Source organism: Mercenaria mercenaria, chromosome 17 (genome assembly GCF_021730395.1).
Source record: "Mercenaria mercenaria strain notata chromosome 17, MADL_Memer_1, whole genome shotgun sequence".
In the NCBI taxonomy this organism is placed as follows: Eukaryota; Metazoa; Mollusca; class Bivalvia; order Venerida; family Veneridae; genus Mercenaria; species Mercenaria mercenaria.
In genome coordinates, this window is record NC_069377.1 from 48,750,905 (window position 1) to 48,769,159 (window position 18,255).

The following is an 18,255-nucleotide window of genomic DNA, read 5'->3' on the forward strand; positions in this document are numbered from 1 at the left end:
TTAGTTTTGGAGATAGCAACTTGAAAACAAAACTTTAACCAGAATTTTCTAAGTCCAAAAGGGGGCGTAATTTGCCCAAAATACATGTCAGAGTTATGCAGGGCTAGCGCTGGGTTGAAAAAAGTTTGAGCCAAATTTTTACGCCACGGATCGCACGCCCATCCGTGTGTCCATGATAGGGTTTTAGTGGGGTTCACAGGGGGCTTTGCCCCCTGAAGCTTTCAGGCTTTAAGGTATTTCAAATGCTTAGATTGCAGCAGAAAACACATTTATCCATAAATGTTAAATCAAACTAAATGCTTCATAACTGAATGGTCTGTCCTTGTGTAATAATAAGCAAAACAGGGCATCAAGGATAAATTTATTTTTAACCATAATTTATATCATTTATCAATAAATTAGCAATATAGGCTTGCATGTCCATTCGTGTGTCCATGACAGGGCTTCACAGGGCATCAAGGATAAATTTCTTTTTAACCATAATTTATATCATTTCTCAATAAATTAGCAATATAGGCTTGCACGTCCATTCGTGTGTCCATGACAGGGCTTCACAGGGCATCAAGGATAAATTTATTTTTAACCATAATTTATATCATTTCTCAATAAATTAACAATATATTATATACATGTAACTGCTGGGACAACTCTTAAGCAATGTTTTTATTTATTAGTTTTGAAATAAATCACACAAACTTACAAGTAATCCACAAGCAACCAAGGAAAATCTATTTTTCCATTTTATAGCTGGATTTAGGGTTTAGTTTTACTTTTCACAGATTTTGCTTTCCATGCAGGAGGTAAACTACCTGATTCAGAACTACATTTTTCAGCCACAATGACAAGCAAGAAATTAATTTAAAAACATTTTATTATATACTTATTGGCATCAATAATGAATTACTCATTTGAAATAATTTTATTTAATTAAACTTTTTTGAACAATAAAGTTCAAACACACATACCTTTCAACATTCTTTAATCTTGTCTTTTGATGAGTTTATAAAAGATGGCTCAATATTTTATTCAATCAAGGAACTTTAGTCATGGCATGTGCCACAAACAACACCTTTGATCCATGTATATTCATTAATCAGTACCAATTTAGCTAAACAAACTGTGAGAGATGCTTTTAATTACCCCAGTGGCATAGGTTTATTGTCACTTAATGGTGTTAATGGACCGTGGATGGTGCCTCTTGTATATTGCATGTTTTGACACAGTCTGTCTTGGCACTCTTTGGTCCAAAATAACATACCTGGTTTTAATTCTTAAAGAAGGGTTTTTTTAGAGTTTGAGCCATTTCTGAATTTTCTTGAGCCAAAATTAGCATTTTAAGCATTTTGCTCAAAATGCCCATTCCAGCGCTAGCCCTGGTTATGGGACTTGATCCAGTGAAATAAGTTTCAAAGCTATATGCCTTTAAATGAGCTATATATACATGTACTTGCATGCAAAACTGTAACCAAGGTGTGACGCCAACGCCAGGGTGAGTAGAATAGCTCGGACTACTCTTCGAATAGTCAAGCTAAAAATGTGACTCTCTAGAATGTTAACAAAGTTTTTCTATGATTTGAACTAGTGAGCTGGTTTTTGAACATAGGTAACCCAGTTTCGAACTTGACCTATATTCACAGAGACAAACATTAACTCACCATTTTCAAAGAATTGTTACACATATGTGATGCAATTGCAATAATGTCCCAGTGCTGAAATTTCACAGAACTAGGTGGAATGTAGTTTTTAGCAGTTGTTTACTTTTATTTATTTACAAATGGCATTCATTTTTAAAGGGGGACAGTTTTTTCAGACTATTTTAAGTATCCATTGTACAGGACAGTTCGGCAGAACAGGTAGATTGTTGGTAAAGATGTTGTTCGTTTATCAAATATTTCTGTGTTTTGATGATATACTCTTAAACCTTAACAAGAATTTTCTATGACATCTGACACACTTTATTGAAAGAGTATAAGTGTGGCCTCTACTGTGTTAACAACAATTTCATGTGATATAACAAGAAAAAAACACAATAATTTATAAAATGCAAGGGTTTTTACTTGTGCATGATCCAACCAAACAATACAACAAAAACAAAGTACTGCAACTGTTTACAACAAGAAAAACATACAAAATAAATAATTACCCATTTAAGGCACTCTCATCATTAGCATTTTTTCCCATGCAGCTTGCAAAGATTTTAGAATGATTAACAAACATTAACAAAAGTTATTTACAAAAATCACTAAAAAATACGATTAAAGGGTGCTAGAACCAAATAAATGAAGTCCATCAAATGTAACTAGAGCTATCAATGATTTATACCCTAAGGCACAGTTTTAATAAGAGATGGTAAAATATTGAAATACTGACCTTTGACCTCTGTAGGTGACCATGACCTTTGATCTTATGACCTAAGTTGTCCTAAATTCTCATAATATTACGATGATGAACATTTATGTGTATATATTTGATTTTGATTTTTATCTGAAATCATATTGTCCTACACCAATGATACATGTAAAGAAGTTTGTACAGAATCCAGGACCACTGGTCAGATTAACAATTCATTACATAAATGAACCACTGTTCAAAAATAGGACTAAAACCAAAACATACAAATCCTCATCTTATGCCTTGTCATTACAGTCAGAACAAGAGCTGTCACCATAGGATGACACATGCCCCCGATGGCACTCTGAATGAATAGTTATGGCCTATGTTAGAGTTTAGGACCTTTGACCTACGGAACTGGGTCTTGCGCGCGACACGTCGTCTTACTGTGGTACACATTCATGCCCAATAATTTTAAAATCCATGCATGAATGACAAAGATATGACCGGACACGCCCATCAATGCACTATCATGAAATATAACCTTTAACGTCTAAGTGTGACCTTGACCTTTGAGCTACGGACCTGGGTCTTGCGCACGACACGTCGTCTTACTGTGGTACACATTCATGCCAAGTTATTTGAAAATCCATCCATGGATGACAAAGATATGGACCGGACACGAATGCACTATCATGAAAAATGACCTTAAATGTCTAAGTGTGACCTTGACCTTGAGCTACGGACCTGGGTCTTGCGCGCGACACATCGTCTTACTGTGGTACGCATTCATGCCAAGTTACTTGAAAATCCATCCATCGACGACAAAGATATGGACCGGACACGAAAATTGCAGACAGACTGACAGACGGTTAAAAAACTATATGCCTCCCTTTAGGGGCATAAAAAGTAAACAGTTCAATACCCAATCCCAATATTAAAGAATGAATATTTAATGGCTAAAAAAGAAAATTCAAGAAAAGAATCTAAACTCCAATGTTTTCTTGAATGTTTAACTCTTGTTTTTTCCAACAAATTATGGATTACACATGATACAGCTTTTACCTTTATTTTTGCTATCATATATCTACAAAAGATCTAAAATGCTCTGTCACTCCACCCTGTATTATTAGAAAAAAAACAAAAACAATATGCACGGTAATTATTAGCTGGTGAGTCATATATCACAGGGTGATACTACTTTACACCCAAATTATAACAAAAGATCAATTTAAAACATACAAAATCGTGGATATTATTTGTTGCAATTTGCATCCCTTTGACAGTTTCAATGATAGATGTTGTAAATTGCAGCAATAACTTAAACACCCACAAAATCATTAAAGTAATCTATACCATTAAATAGTGTCTACATATTAATGTGTCCTGACAATTTTTGCTAGGCTGTGATATTATCAAATAGTAACCTTTACCCTGCTATATTTCTAAAATGGAATGGTCTATCATTCAATTTGGGCAGTACCACTTATCATTTGAAGGAGTGTTCACTGAAATTTACTGACCAAATAGCAAACAGTGCAGAACAGGATGTGCACGCTGATCTTGGTATGCAATTGTTGCAAAGGCAGGAGGCTACAGGCAAACAGTCTAAAATCCCCAAAGAATCTTGCGACCCAAATACTGAGCATTCAAGAGGTCACACAACACTACAGATGTCATAACATCATGTTTCACCACAACATTTCCTATTTCAACAGCAAATGTTTGCTGACAATTTTGTTGTTTTGGAGATCTTTCACTTTAAAGGTAAGCAAAATTCAAGAAAAAATTAATGTAAAAGACAGAGAAATCAAAACTAACTAGAGCTACTTTTGAGAAAAGCGCATGTCTCCCACAACTGCCTAATCATCTGAATAGTTAAGTATTGGAGTCAACCATGCACCAATACATGTATCACTGGTAACCGTGTATAGAGTGATTTTCAGTTACTCAAGGACCATAATTCTGAAGTGCCTGGGCCGCTTTGGCTAGTTATTAAACTTGGCCGAGGTCTTATTGGCAAACACATTTTATTCAAGTTAGGTGATGATCGGATGAGGAATATTCAACTTAATATGTGGATAAATGTGTACAGAGCGATTTTTGGTAAATCAAGGGCCATAATTCTAAGGGCCTGGGGCGATTTAGCTCTTTATTGAACTTGGCCGAGGACTTATTGGTAAACACATTTTTTTTCAAGTTTGGTAAAGATCGGATGAGAACTGTTTGACATAGAGCACGGACAAGATTTGTGACAGATAGACAAACACACAGCAGTAAATCAGTATATCTCCCACACAACTATATGATGGGAGACATAAATATATATATACAGTCAAACCTGTCTACAAAGACCACCCTTGGGAGAGCAAAAATGTGGTATATCACATTAAATTTCTTGAACACATATAATACACCCAGAAATTCTGTTTATTAATTTATAGAGATTCAGGTTGAGATTTCATACTTGTATGGGAATATGTATTATAACAAGAGCCATGCTGGACTGTTCTAAAGTTTAAGCAAATTCCCTTCAAACTGTCTCTAGTTTTGGCGTTAAGCTGCAGACAATGTGTTACGGACAGTCAGACTTAAACTATAACCATATCAACTGCCTATTCAGTTGTGGAATATTAAGCACTTTAGTATCTTGTGGTGTAAAAATCCAGCAATTTTAACCCTCATCATGCTTGACACGATTGATTCTGCCTTTGCGGCCAGTGTAGATTATGATCAGCCTGCACGTCCATGCAGTCTGATCATGACCTGCACTGTTCGCTATTCCGTCAGTATCTTCATGGTAAAAACAGTTATTGGTATTGTCCAAATTGAAAGACAGAAAAGTTCATTATAGACATTTAGCAGGGTAACATCTACATTCATGTTCATAAAACACCTGTAAAACTTAATTATGCCATTCCAAATTTTGTACATTTTATGGTAGCAGAGCCAACAAATCATTTTCCTTCATAATTTATAGTACAGGTTTTGTATCAACTAAACACACGTAAGAAATGGATTAAGGTAATTCTGCACATTCAGATCTACATTTCTTCTACAATGACAAATTTGATTAAAACCTGAATTTTCAAAACTTCAGAATACACAAAATTGGCAAGATCTGCAAACCAAGCAGATCTGAAAGCATTGCTTTAAATTATTTCCCTTATCAACATATTTACCTTTTCTTTTCTTAAAAAGAAAATTGAGCCATGCCATGAGAAAACCAACATAGTGCATTTGTGACCAGCATGGATCCCCAGACCAGCCTGCGCATCCAAGCAGTCTGGTCAGGATCTATACTGTTCGCTTTCAAAGCCTACTGCAATTAGAGAAACCGTTAGCAAACAGCATGGATCCTGACCAGACTGCGCAGATGCTGGTCTGGATCCATGCTGGTCGCAAACGCACATGTTGGTTTTCTTATGGCACAGCTCAATTGTGCCATTTTTATGAATGTACATATGGCTTGACATTTATATGTAGGCTCCAAACTTTATCCTAGTATGTTATCGAAATAAAAGACATTACACTATGACTTCCAGTGTGCAAATGTGCAGAACTACCATAATGTAGGGTGTTTGTAAAACTTGTTTACACACCTACAATTTTCATGTTATCTTACAACATTTTGTATGTTTAACACGTACTAATATGTCAAATAAACACATATACTGACATTTTTCCATTAAGAGAACAACAATTTCTGTTCTATTTCAACAATTTTTGTTCTATTTCTAAATAAAATAAAAACAAGCTTTTATGAAGAAATATAAATGAGACATTCCCTTTGAATACAAATCTACATTACAATGAACAAAACTAAATATTTTCCTAAAACATCAGTAAAAGAAATCAATAAAAATGGTGCAGAATGTTTTTATTGAATTCATCCCATCTGTGGTACAACTTGAGTCTCTTGCTCCAAGTCATGAAATCCTTCACTCGAGTCTCTCGACAAATTCTGGAAAATATTATACAACATTAAACATAGTCTTGAATCTATTGGATGATTCTCTTCCAATGAAAAATATGCAAAAAGAAGGAGTCTCGATTTTCCGTAAATGTAATAAAAGTGTGCTCTTTTTGGACAACCTCTATTTCATGCAATAGCTGGGAATAACTTGGAATGATGTCCGACTTACAATTTTGTGAGGTGTGTCATAGACGAGCTAACACAATAAAGGGAAGTTCAATTGAGAAATGAATTTTTTTGGAGTTCATACAAAATTAATGGAAAAACCATGAACTGCACTAGCATTAAGCTGAAATCTTTTTTTCTTATTTCTACATTTTAATTTTCTTTACATTTGTTAACAAAGCTTTTTAACAACTTGCACATATTTTGTTTTATTTAACATTAGAGTCAGCTCCCCGGTTATTCAGATCCCCAGACAGAACAACTGCAAGGAACAAGAGGATCTCCGAACAGTTGAAGACATAAATTAAAGTACAGCTGAATACCTCCTTCAAGACATCACTGTGATAGAACACCCCCAGGTCCTCATACCCTTCTATAAACTGAAGCTCGAAATTCCTGTGCATCTCGTCCGACAGGTCAAGTACAAGGCTTGGAACTTCCTGACTTCCAGTATCTTCTTGTATATTTCCAATACCTGCTAGAGCTGGAACAGAATGATATAGGATAAATGGAAATGATTAAAGATTTTCATGTTTTAGTTTTGCTTCTTAATTTACAATACTTTTTCCATGTCACAAACCTCTACCACTATAACACAAGTTATGGAGAAACATTACAATATAAAGATGCAAACCCCAGTGTTTGTGACCTTTTTCATAAGCCCCAAAAGTGTAAACAGAAACAACTGATAGAAACCTGCTTTAACTGAAGTTTTTTGAGGTTATTTCAGTTTAACTACTTTAGTGTCAGTGGGAATTTTTAGAAAATACACTATTTTTTATGAGATTGTTAGAACAAACCTGTATGTTCCTTATGTAAAGGTTTTAAATCAATGCCGAGGAGATCAGCAGACAGATCATTGGAATCATCAGACTGATCCAGGGAAGCGATCCTAGCATACCGAGTACGATCTTCTGGTTCCAGTTTCTCCCACATGTCTGCAATGGTCAGAGCCTTTTTAGATGAGCTACAGCCAGGATCCATCAGTGCTGCATTATATTTGTGGAACAGAAGATAGCTGAAAGGAAGTGTAATATTAGACTGATAACTCTACAAAGAAGATGCAATGTGTCCCAAAGTAGTTACATCCCTTAGAAAAGAAAGAATTGTGTGTTAGAGGAGAAGTCTAACCTTGCAATTGGTAAAATTAAAAAAAAACTAGAATGTGTCTGCAGGACACAGAGTGTGCCCCCCACTGGTACATTTGTCATAAATGAGGACCAATAATTCAAATGTTTACAGTCTTAATGGGGTATAGCCTCAACAATCATTTTAAGAAAATGATTCATTATTCTAGGCCTTTTACTTTTTGCGCTATGAGCATCACAAACAAAAAATCCACTATTTTGGTTATTTCACGGGCCATAACTCTGTAATAAGAGCTAAGATTCTCAAGAGGAATGCCAAGTGTGCAAGTTCACATCACGATAAAGACTCCAGCAAGGTTTCCTGAATTTACATCTGATACTTTTTGAGCTAGGCACATAATTAGGTGAAAAAGTGCATTTTTTTACTATTTCAGGGGCCATAACTTTAAAAATAGGAGGTGGAGCCAGCCAAAAAATTAGAGGTGTGCAAGTTTATATCATGATAAAGACTTATGCAAGTTTTCAACAATTCATATTGAATACTTTTTGAGCTAGGTGCATCACAAGGTGAAAATATGTATTTTTGACTATTTCAGGGGCCATAACTCTAAAAATAGGGGGCAGACCCAAATGAAAAATATGAGGTGCGCAAGTTCATATCATGATTAAGACTCATGCAAGTTTTTCATGAATCTATATCAAATACTTTTCCAGCTAGGCGTGTCACAAGGTGAAAACATGGTTCATACACATTCTTTCAGACAAAATTCCCTGACATTTCCCTGACATGAAAGCATTTTTCCCTGACTTTTTGGTTCGGTACGATACAAACCAAGTCACCTAGTATGACTTTTGTTATCTTAAAATGTGCACATTTAGTGATTCAATTTTAAATGAAAAATAGAATGTTGGCCTCCACCACCCCTACAGCCAACCCTTACCTCCTTTTTTGACAAACATTTACATTGTTTAATATTTTGTTTGTTTATTCCAAATCAACTGGATATGGAGCTGGTGATTGTACAAAACACATTGGCAAGCAAAATGACATGGATTATCATGCATTAAAAAGTAATCAAATACACTGTTTCAAACAAACAAATGTTTTTATGTTATGACCAATAGACAATAAAGCAATGACTTTTGGAAACCTGAACATATTAGCCAAATCAAACTGTTTTTCTGAACATAGCTTTACTAAATTACATTAAAATGGAATTGTCATTCTGATTACCAATTAAAAAGAGTAACATCTATAGGATATATACCATGCAAAACACCTTGGTAGCAAAAGCATGTCTTTAAGGTATTGTAGATAATATTATGTTCAATTTTATATATCGCACATAAAATAAGCCCTGCATAATTAAGTGACAGTATTGCATACTATTATATACTATATGTATATATAGTAATGGCTATGTGTAATGGACACTATACAGGAGAGAAGGGGATCGAATCATTAGATATAGCCATCACCAGATTTGCTCAGGAGGTAAGGGGTGCAAATCCCTTTTAGTTTCTTCTAAATGGAATTTAAAAAATATGTAGAATATAGATATATGCATATAATTTAAAATCATGCTTTAATTGTTGTAAGTGTGATAGCTTTCATGAAAAAGGAAATATTTGAAGAAACTGCTTTAACCTTTACAAATTGTTGCCTAACCAGATCTGAAAATTCCCTGACATTTTCCTGACATTTTCCAAATTTCAAAATTTCCCTGACATTTTGTAAAATTCCCTGACTATTCCCTAACCTTGAAAAAAAAATTTTCCCTGACTTTTCCCTGACGCGTATGAACCCTGTAGGCCATATACTTTCTGAGCTATGAGCATCACAAACAAAAAATCCACTATTTTGGCTATGTCAAGGGCCATAACTCTGTAATAAGAGCTAAGATTCTCAAGAGGAATGCCAAGTGTGCAAGGTCACATCACGATAAAGACTCCAGCAAGGTTTCCTGAATTTACATCTGATACTTTTTGAGCTAGGCACATAATTAGGTGAAAAAGTGCATCTTTTTACTATTTCAGGGGCCATAACTTTAAAAATAGGGGGTGGAGCCAGCCAAAAAATTAGAGGTGTGCAAGTTTATATCATGATTAAGACTCATGCAAGGTTTTATCAATTTATATCAAATACTTTTTGAGCTAGGCATGTCACAAGGTGAAAATGTGCATTTTTGACTATTTCAGGGGCCAAGACTCTGAAAATAGGGGACGGAGTCAGATGAAAAATAGGAGGTGCGCAAGTTCATATCATGATTAAGACTCATGCAAGGTTTCATAAATCTATATCAAATACTTTTTGAGCTAGGCGTGTCACAAGGTAAATATGTGCATTTTTTACTATTTCAGGGGCCATAACTCTGAAAATAGGGAGCAGAGCCAGAGGAAAAATAGAAGGTGCGCAAGTTCATATCATGATTAAGACTCATGCAAGGTTTCATGAATCTATATCAAATACTTTTTGAGCTAGGCATGTCACAAGGTGAAAATGTGCATTTTTGACTATTTCAGGGGCCATAACTCTGAAAATAGGGCGTGTCACAAGGTGAAAATGTGCATTTTTGACTATTTCAGGGGCCATAACTCTGAAAATAGGGGGCGGAGCCAGACGAAAAATAGGAGGTGCCCAAGTTCATATCACGATAAACACTCATGCAAGGTTTCATCAGTTTGTATCAAATACTTTTCGAGCTAGGCGCGTCACAAACTTCGGACGGACAGACGCACACACGGACAAGACCAAATCTATCTGCGCAAGTTCATACCATGATAAACACTCATGCAAGGTTTCATCAATTTGTATTAAATACTTTTCGAGCTAGGCGCCTCACGAACTTCGAACGGGCGGACGGACGCACACACAGATGCACGTACAAGACCAAATCTATATGCCCCCACCACTCATGGGTTTGGGGGGGGGGGGGGGGGGGTGGGGCACAAAAAGCTCAGATTCAACCAATCAGATGGGGTAGTTCTGAGACTGGTCTTCAGAGCCTACTCTACTAGATTGGTTTAACTTACCGATTTCAAATTATTTCAGCTATTGTAAAAATATAACATGTTCTATGCTGTAAAACCATTTTTTTTTCAAGGTCATAAAATCTATTCCTTGGAATTTACTTTGTGGACTGATACAACTGTAGAGTCACACTAAAAGTAGTTCCAATTGCACAATAATCCCATATCATGGCTGCGGTTGAACTAGTTAGAATTGTTAAGTTATAATATTATCATTGCAACAAAATAAACAAGAAAAGCTGAGTATATGAATTAAAAAAATCAGAATGAAAGCCTTGCCTGAAGTACATGATATATATTAAAAGGCTAGAGATTGTTTTTCATAAATAACATATGTCTCCCACCACTTAACATATAGAAATTGTAAAATGCCAGAAATAAAGGGCATAAACTCAAGGGAAAGCCAAATAAACCGTAACATTCCAAGGATATACACAACTAGGCTTGGCAGTGTTAACTCCTGTGAAGTTTGGTGGAAGTCCAACCTGTGATATAGGAAAAGTAGCACAGATATCAAAGAATTTGACAAATCAAGGGTCATGAATCTAATCGGAACATGATGATGATATGCGCAACTAAACTTCTAACAAACACTCGCGAGGTCTGCTGAAAATTCCTCCTTGTCATCTCAGAGCAGTTGAGTGGACTTTGTGACATACTCAAATGGACAACACTAAAATCAATATGTCTCCCCAACTACATGTGGGTGACATAGTTATTCTAAGAAGCTTGTGACAAACTAATGTTCATATATTTATTCTATAACAGCGTTCTATGCTCAATTTCTTTTTAAATACCTAAAGACAATCTGGTTAGAATTAAGCCAGACTTTCTACCTACATCTTTTCGCAGGACTCGCCAAATAATAAAACAATTTGCATTTTCAACCCACAATGTCTAATTCACTAATATACACATTAGGTATACAACTTCACATGATATGTTACAATTCTCTCATGACATTAGGTTGAGATATATTCTGAACAGATGTTTTGACCCTTAATGCACACTTTTGACTAAGTTAGGGGCCATAACCCTGTGCTGGCTAAGTGAAATCCCCAACTAAACAGCAGCTCCACAACTTCACACTCAAGAATAATATTCCTGTAAGGTTTAATGACTTGGTCAAGTATTTTTAGAGATACAAGCAACACAAATGTTTTGGTCCTTTTAGCATATTGTTTACTAAATCAAGGGCCGTAAATCTGGTCTGGCTGTGTGAAATCCCAAACAAAACCCCAGGTGTACAACTTCACATGCTGAATAAAATTCCTATAATCATGTTTCATGACCACAGCCTAAAAACTTTTTGACATACATGTGACATAAACTTCTAGGCCCGAACTGATGAACAGACAAATGGACAAGGGTAAATCTAAGTGCCCCACCCCCCACACCCCCAAACAAATTTCAAGGGGCATCAAATCACTGTACGTGTGGTAAAATCATCAATATTGTTGCAGGTACTTGTAAACCCTTCAGTAGGCATGTAGATTTTAGACTAACAAATGTAAACTTCCTCTAAAGATCCTAGCATTCTAAAATGTGACAAAATGAACTACATTGACAGTGGATTGTCAAAAGTGATAAATATCGTCAATTAAAATGCAGATCATTTAACCAAACATTTTCACCTAAAACCATTAGCAACTTGAAATATTCACCAGCATTCCATCAGTAATGTAAATTCAAACCCTGAAAATAGTTCATTCTACAGAGCACAAATGCTGGCAACAAGAACTTGATTATATTTGTTAATTTCTTTAGAATTTATTGTCTAAAAATGTTTGTATCTTCCTTCCATTGTGTGTTGTCCAATTTAAGGTAAACAAGAGCTGTCTCCATAGGATGACACATGCCCCCCGATGGCACTTTGAATGAATAGTTATGGCCGATGTTAGAGTTTAGGACCTTTGACCTACGGAGCTGGGTCTTGCGCGCGACACGTCATCTTACTGTGTCACACATTCATGCGTAGTTATTTTAAAATCCATGCATGAATGACAAAGATATAGACTGGACACGCCCATCAATGCACTATCATGAAAAATGACCTTTAACTTCTAAGTGTGACCTTGACCTTTGAGCTACGGACCTGGGTCTTGCGCACGACACATCGTCTTACTGTGGTACACATTCATGCCAAGTTATTTGAAAATCCATCCATGGATGGCAAAGATATGGACCGGACACGCCCATCAATGCACTATCCTTTAACGTCTAAGTGTGACCTTGACCTTTGAGCTACGGACCTGGGTCTTGTGCGCGACACGTCGTCTTACTGTGGTACACATTCATGCCAAGTTATTTGAAAATCCATCCATGGATGACAAAGATATGGACCGGACACGCCCATCAATGCACTATCCTTTAAAGTCTAAGTGTGACCTTGACCTTTGAGCTACGTACCTGGGTCTTGGGCGCGACACGTCGTCTTACTGTGGTACACATTCATGCAAAGTTATTTGAAAATCCATCCATGGATGACAAAGATATGGACCGGACACGCCCATCAATGCACTATCCTTTAATGTCTAAGTGTGACCTTGACCTTTGAGCTACGGACCTGGGTCTTGCGCGCGACACGTCGTCTTACTGTGGTACACATTCATGCCAAGTTATTTGAAAATCCATCCATCGATGACAAAGATATGGACCGGACACGAAAATTGCGGACAGACTGACAGACTGACAGACCGACGGACCGACAGACGGACAGACGGTTCAAAAACTATATACCTCCCTTCGGGGGCATAAAAATATTTTTATATCTTACCCATCAAACTCAAGACAACTTTTGTCTGTAGTAGGCACTTTCTGGTCATTACTGGAACCATAGTCTCTGAAAATATACAGTCAGTACAATTTATGAGGCAATGATCTTAACTTCTACTGTTATAAATCATTTAAATTTGTAAGAAAATCATTTGCAAGCATAGGCCTCCACAAAAGCAAAGTAACTGTCGACTCTTGTTTGTTTGTTTTGGGTTTTACGCTGTGTTTCAACAGTATTTCATTTATGTAACATAGGGCAGAAAACCTAACTAGTGTTCCTGGATTCTGCACCAGTACAAACCTGTTCTCTGCTAGTAACTGCCAACTTCACCACATGAATCAGGTGGAGGACGAATGATTTCAGACCATTTTATGTTCCCTAATATTCATTCTAATATGCTTGTCTCTGTTAAAACATTCTTATGCTAGAATGACGTCATGTTAACGTGCGGTGATGTCAAAGTTTTTGTTGTGGCAAAGAAAGAGTGCTTCTATACTTTATCTACTGTTTTAGATTAAGGGCATACTAGAATCGAAACAAGAGCTCGTCGAACACGAAATGCCCCCCTTGATGCATTCAGTAATTGCACAAGGAACAGAAATTATTTGCTCACTGTAAACAAAAGTTCTACTGTTCAGGTTCAATGTGACATTGACCTTTGACCTACTGACCTCAAAATCAACAGGGGTCATCTCCTGGTCATGATCAACCTCCCTACCAAGTTTAGTGATCCTAGGCCCAAGCCTTCTCAAGGTATCGTCTGGAAAGGGTTTAACTGTTCCGGGTAAATGTGACCTTGACCTTTAGCCTACAGACCTCAAAATCTATAGGGGTCATCTATAGGTCATGACCAACCTCCCTATCAAGTTTCATGATCCTAGGCCCAAGCAATCTTGAGTTATCACTATGAAACCGTTCTACTGTTCCTGGTAACTGTGACCTCATTCAGTAATTGCACAAGGAACAGAAATTATTTGCTCACTGTGAACAAAAGTTCTACTGTTCGGGTTCAATGTGACATTGACCTTTGACCTACTGACCTCAAAATCAATAGGGGTCATCTGCTGGTCATGACCAACCTCCATATCAACTTTCACGATCCTAGGCCCAAGCAATCTTGAGTTATCATCTGGAAACCATTTAACTGTTCAGGGTCACTGTGACCTTGACCTTTGACATACAGATCTCAAAATCGATAGGGGTCATCTGCAGGTGATGAACAACCTTCCTATCAACTTTCATGCCCCTAGGCCCAAGCGTTCTTGAGTTATCATTTGGAAACCGTTTAACTGTTCAGGGTCACTGTGACCTTGACCTTTGACATACAGATCTCAAAATCGATAGGGGTCATCTACAGGTGATGAACAACCTTCCTATCAACTTTTATGATCCTAGGCCCAAGCGTTCTTGAGATATCATCCGGAAACGGACTGGTCTACATACAGACCGACTGCCAGACAGACCAACCGACCGACATTTGCAAAACAATATACCCCTCCTTCGAAGGGGGGCATAATAATTTATAGCAAAACTGTGTTCTTTCACTATTTATACTCTCTGGCTGTAATACGTCATACAAATAATTTCACTCGGGCTGCGCCCTTGCAATATTATTACGCCCGACATATAACCGCCCATCGTGGATAAAGTGTTAAAACACTCTTTTGCTATATATTATTTCTGAATTATAACTCTGCAACTATTTCCCCTTCCATTTCATAGTAATTTTCTGTTGTGTTTTTTCATATTACATTATTTTCAAGTTCTACAGGTATTCCCCAATCATATTTCCCTTTTATTCTGTTTATACTGTAAGTCATTTTGGTTTACAGGGTTTTATGTCAAGATGGTCAAGCAAATTTGAAGATTATAATAAAATATTTTAATATGTAAATATATCAAGATTAATCAAACTGTATTCTCTCATTTGTAAAACATTATTTACAAATTTTACACGGCCAATAGAGGTCTGCATCAAATTAGGTTTTGAGCCCACAACTGTAAATGATTTGCAGTCGGCAACCTTAACGGCTCGACTATTGAGACCTCCTCAATATTGCCACAGATTCAGGATAACCTATATGCAGACAAGTAATGCCTACAGCTATAAGATCATTTCCACTTATGGGTTTTTTTCACATCTTGATTGATCACGTAAAAGATCAGATAAATATGACAGGAGATATATATCCATTAGAGAACTTAATTAGGTATCGTCTTCAGTGACAGACGATGAGAAATCAATGTTAAGAAAATATATGTTAATGGGGGGAATAATATAAACCACAGTATCAGTATTAACATGCTACAAATTCCAGTGCTCATAAACCATTTTGTTAATTGATATTTAATGAATATGATGATGTATGATACATGTATAAATTTTATGTTCAGATAAATTCTTGCTCTTTTCAGAGTGACTGGGTAGTGGCCATTTCCATTATTCTACAAACTAAGTGGGGGTTTTAATACAAAGGTAAGTAGCCTCCGTGGCTGAGTGAATATGCTAGCTGACTTCCTGTCAATGTGGATTCAAAACCTCACTTCTTTATAAGAGGAAGCCATCCAGCTTGTTTATGGAAGGTCATTTTACCCAGGTGCCGCTAATGCCTGACATGGGACACCTTGGGTCTTCCTCCACCATCAAATGCTGAAAAAGTTGCCTTATGAATAAACTGTGTTGGTGTTAAACCCGACAAAAAATACAAAGTTACTGCTGAACAATCACTGCATGGTTATTTTGATAGGCACTTCACAAGACATCAACAAAGAGATGGCCAGTTCCATCCCCCGTATGGTAAATACACATGTATTACAATATTTGAACAAAATGACCTTGACCTAAGGATACTTGACTACCAGTTGTTTGCTCCTTACCAAGTACACAACTCTTATATGAAGTTTGATGACAATAGGCAGTAGCGTGGCTGAGGATTTTTCAGTTGTAGGCCTGCTGATGATAATACTGCTAGAGGGTACTGGGGCATGCCACATCACATTAAACAAGAGCACCGCCTTGCGGGTGCTGACGCTCATCTGATTTTTTTTGTATAATAGAAATATTGTCCAACTCATGATTTTCTAAGTCTAGAAAGGGCCATCTTTCTTGCAAAAAGCAGGATAGAGTTATGTTTCTTGATGTACAGTGTCCACTTATGATGGTGAAAAACTGTTGCAAGTTTTAAAGCAATAGCTTTGATAGTTTATGAGAAAAATTGCCTTAAACATAATACTCAACCAAGAAAATGATTTTCTAAGTCCAAAAGGGGCAATAATTATTGCAAAAAGCAGGATGGAGTTATGTTGCTTGCTGTACAGGGTCAGCTTATGATGGTGAACAAGTGTTGCAAGTTTCAAAGCAATAGCTTTGATAGTTTAAGAGAAAAAGTTGACCTAAACATAAAACTTAACCAAAATATCTGATATTTTCTAAGTCCAAAAGGGGGCCATAAATCTTGCAAAAAGCAGGATGGAGTTATGTTTCTTGCTGTACAGGGTCAGCTTATGATGGTGAACAAGTGTTGCAAGGTTTAAAGCAATAGCTTTGATAGTTTAGGATAAAAGCTGACCTAAACATAAAACTTAACCAAGAAAACTGATTTTCTAAGTCCAAAAGGGGCAATAATTCTTGCAAAAAGCAAGATGGAGTTATGTTTCTTGATGTACAGGGTCTGCTTATGATGGTGAACAAGTGTTGCAAGTTTCAAAGCAATAGCTTTGATAGTTTAGGAGAAAAGTTGACTTAAACATAAAACTTAACCAAGAAATCTGATATTTTCTAAGTACAAAAGGGGCCATAAATCTTGCAAAAAGCAAGATGGAGTTATGTTTCTTGCTATACAGGGTCAGCTTATGATGGTGAACAAGTATTCCAAGTTTCAAAGCAATAGCTTTGATAGTTTAGGAGAAAAGCTGACCTAAACATAAAACTTAACCAGGCAACGCCGACGCCGACAACCGCTCAAGTGATGACAATAAATCATCATTTTTTTTCAAAAAATCAGATGAGCTAAAAAATGGCGATTTAGCGCATTCTGCAGTTATTTCTTCAGTGATTTATCATTCATCTATGGTTTCTATAATTTATAATGAATGTGACTAAATGCAGACTTGGAGCGCCGGTATAAGATTACAGACTCCGGTACATACCGGATTAACTAAATTTGAACAAAAAATACCTTAAATGTATATATTTTGTAACCATGGTGATACTAACCCTAACCTTTAGTCAGTATTTTATGCATATTGTATACTAAATGCATGCGGACATGCAAAAATATGCATATTTTTGCCGTGCGCTACAACTGATAATCACTTTCGGGCATGCGCAGAAGACCGCTCCAACTCTGCAATGAGTTACCCGGTACATCGATTTATAATTGACTTCATGTTAACTATTATGACCTATTTTACATGACTCAAATGTTTTTGCCTGTGTTTGTATGAATAATGATAGGTGATATTATTTATCAACAGGGTTATTAAACAGACATGATGAAAGACTTTTCAAAGGTACATCACTGTTCCAATGATGTTGACTTGGCAGGCATTGACAATGATGCATTCAGTATACTTTAAAAGTTTATCTTATCTTGTGTATTTGCCAAAGGAAGGGCAGACTGTTTCTATGATAGCAGAAAGAACATTTCCTGCAACTGAGATAATTATCCAGACTAATACTGTATACCTTTCAACCCGATTTGTTCAGATATATCTGTCTGAAATGGGTTTCAAGTACATGACTTTGTCTTGCAGAATTTCAAACCCTCTAGGGCAGGACCCCAAAACCCTATCCCTTCCTATAATAATACTCTTATTATTAGGATTAGTAGTGTGTACTTTTCAACCCGATTTACTCACATTTTATGTGTGAAATAAGTTCAAAATTT

General features: G+C 36.4%; 1 protein-coding gene across 3 annotated transcripts in view; it reads right to left on the reverse strand.

Moving 5' to 3' along the window:
* Nucleotides 1-853: 853 nt before the first annotated feature.
* LOC123536222 (uncharacterized) overlaps nt 854-18,255 on the reverse strand; it is a 74,959-nt gene continuing 57,557 nt past the window's right edge. Inside the window, exons 11-14 of one of the 3 annotated variants that reach the window (XM_045319200.2) lie at nt 13,367-13,432; nt 7,273-7,490; nt 6,796-6,947; nt 854-6,295 (exon numbers count right to left, since the gene is read on the reverse strand). In XM_045319200.2, coding sequence (XP_045175135.2) covers nt 6,221-6,295; nt 6,796-6,947; nt 7,273-7,490; nt 13,367-13,432 — 511 coding nt within the window. In that variant the 3' untranslated portion in view covers nt 854-6,220. Of the gene's footprint in view, nt 6,296-6,795; nt 6,957-7,272; nt 7,491-13,366; nt 13,433-18,255 lie in introns of all 3 variants that reach the window. The other 2 variants (XM_045319199.2, XM_045319198.2) reach the window with 2 other exon arrangements.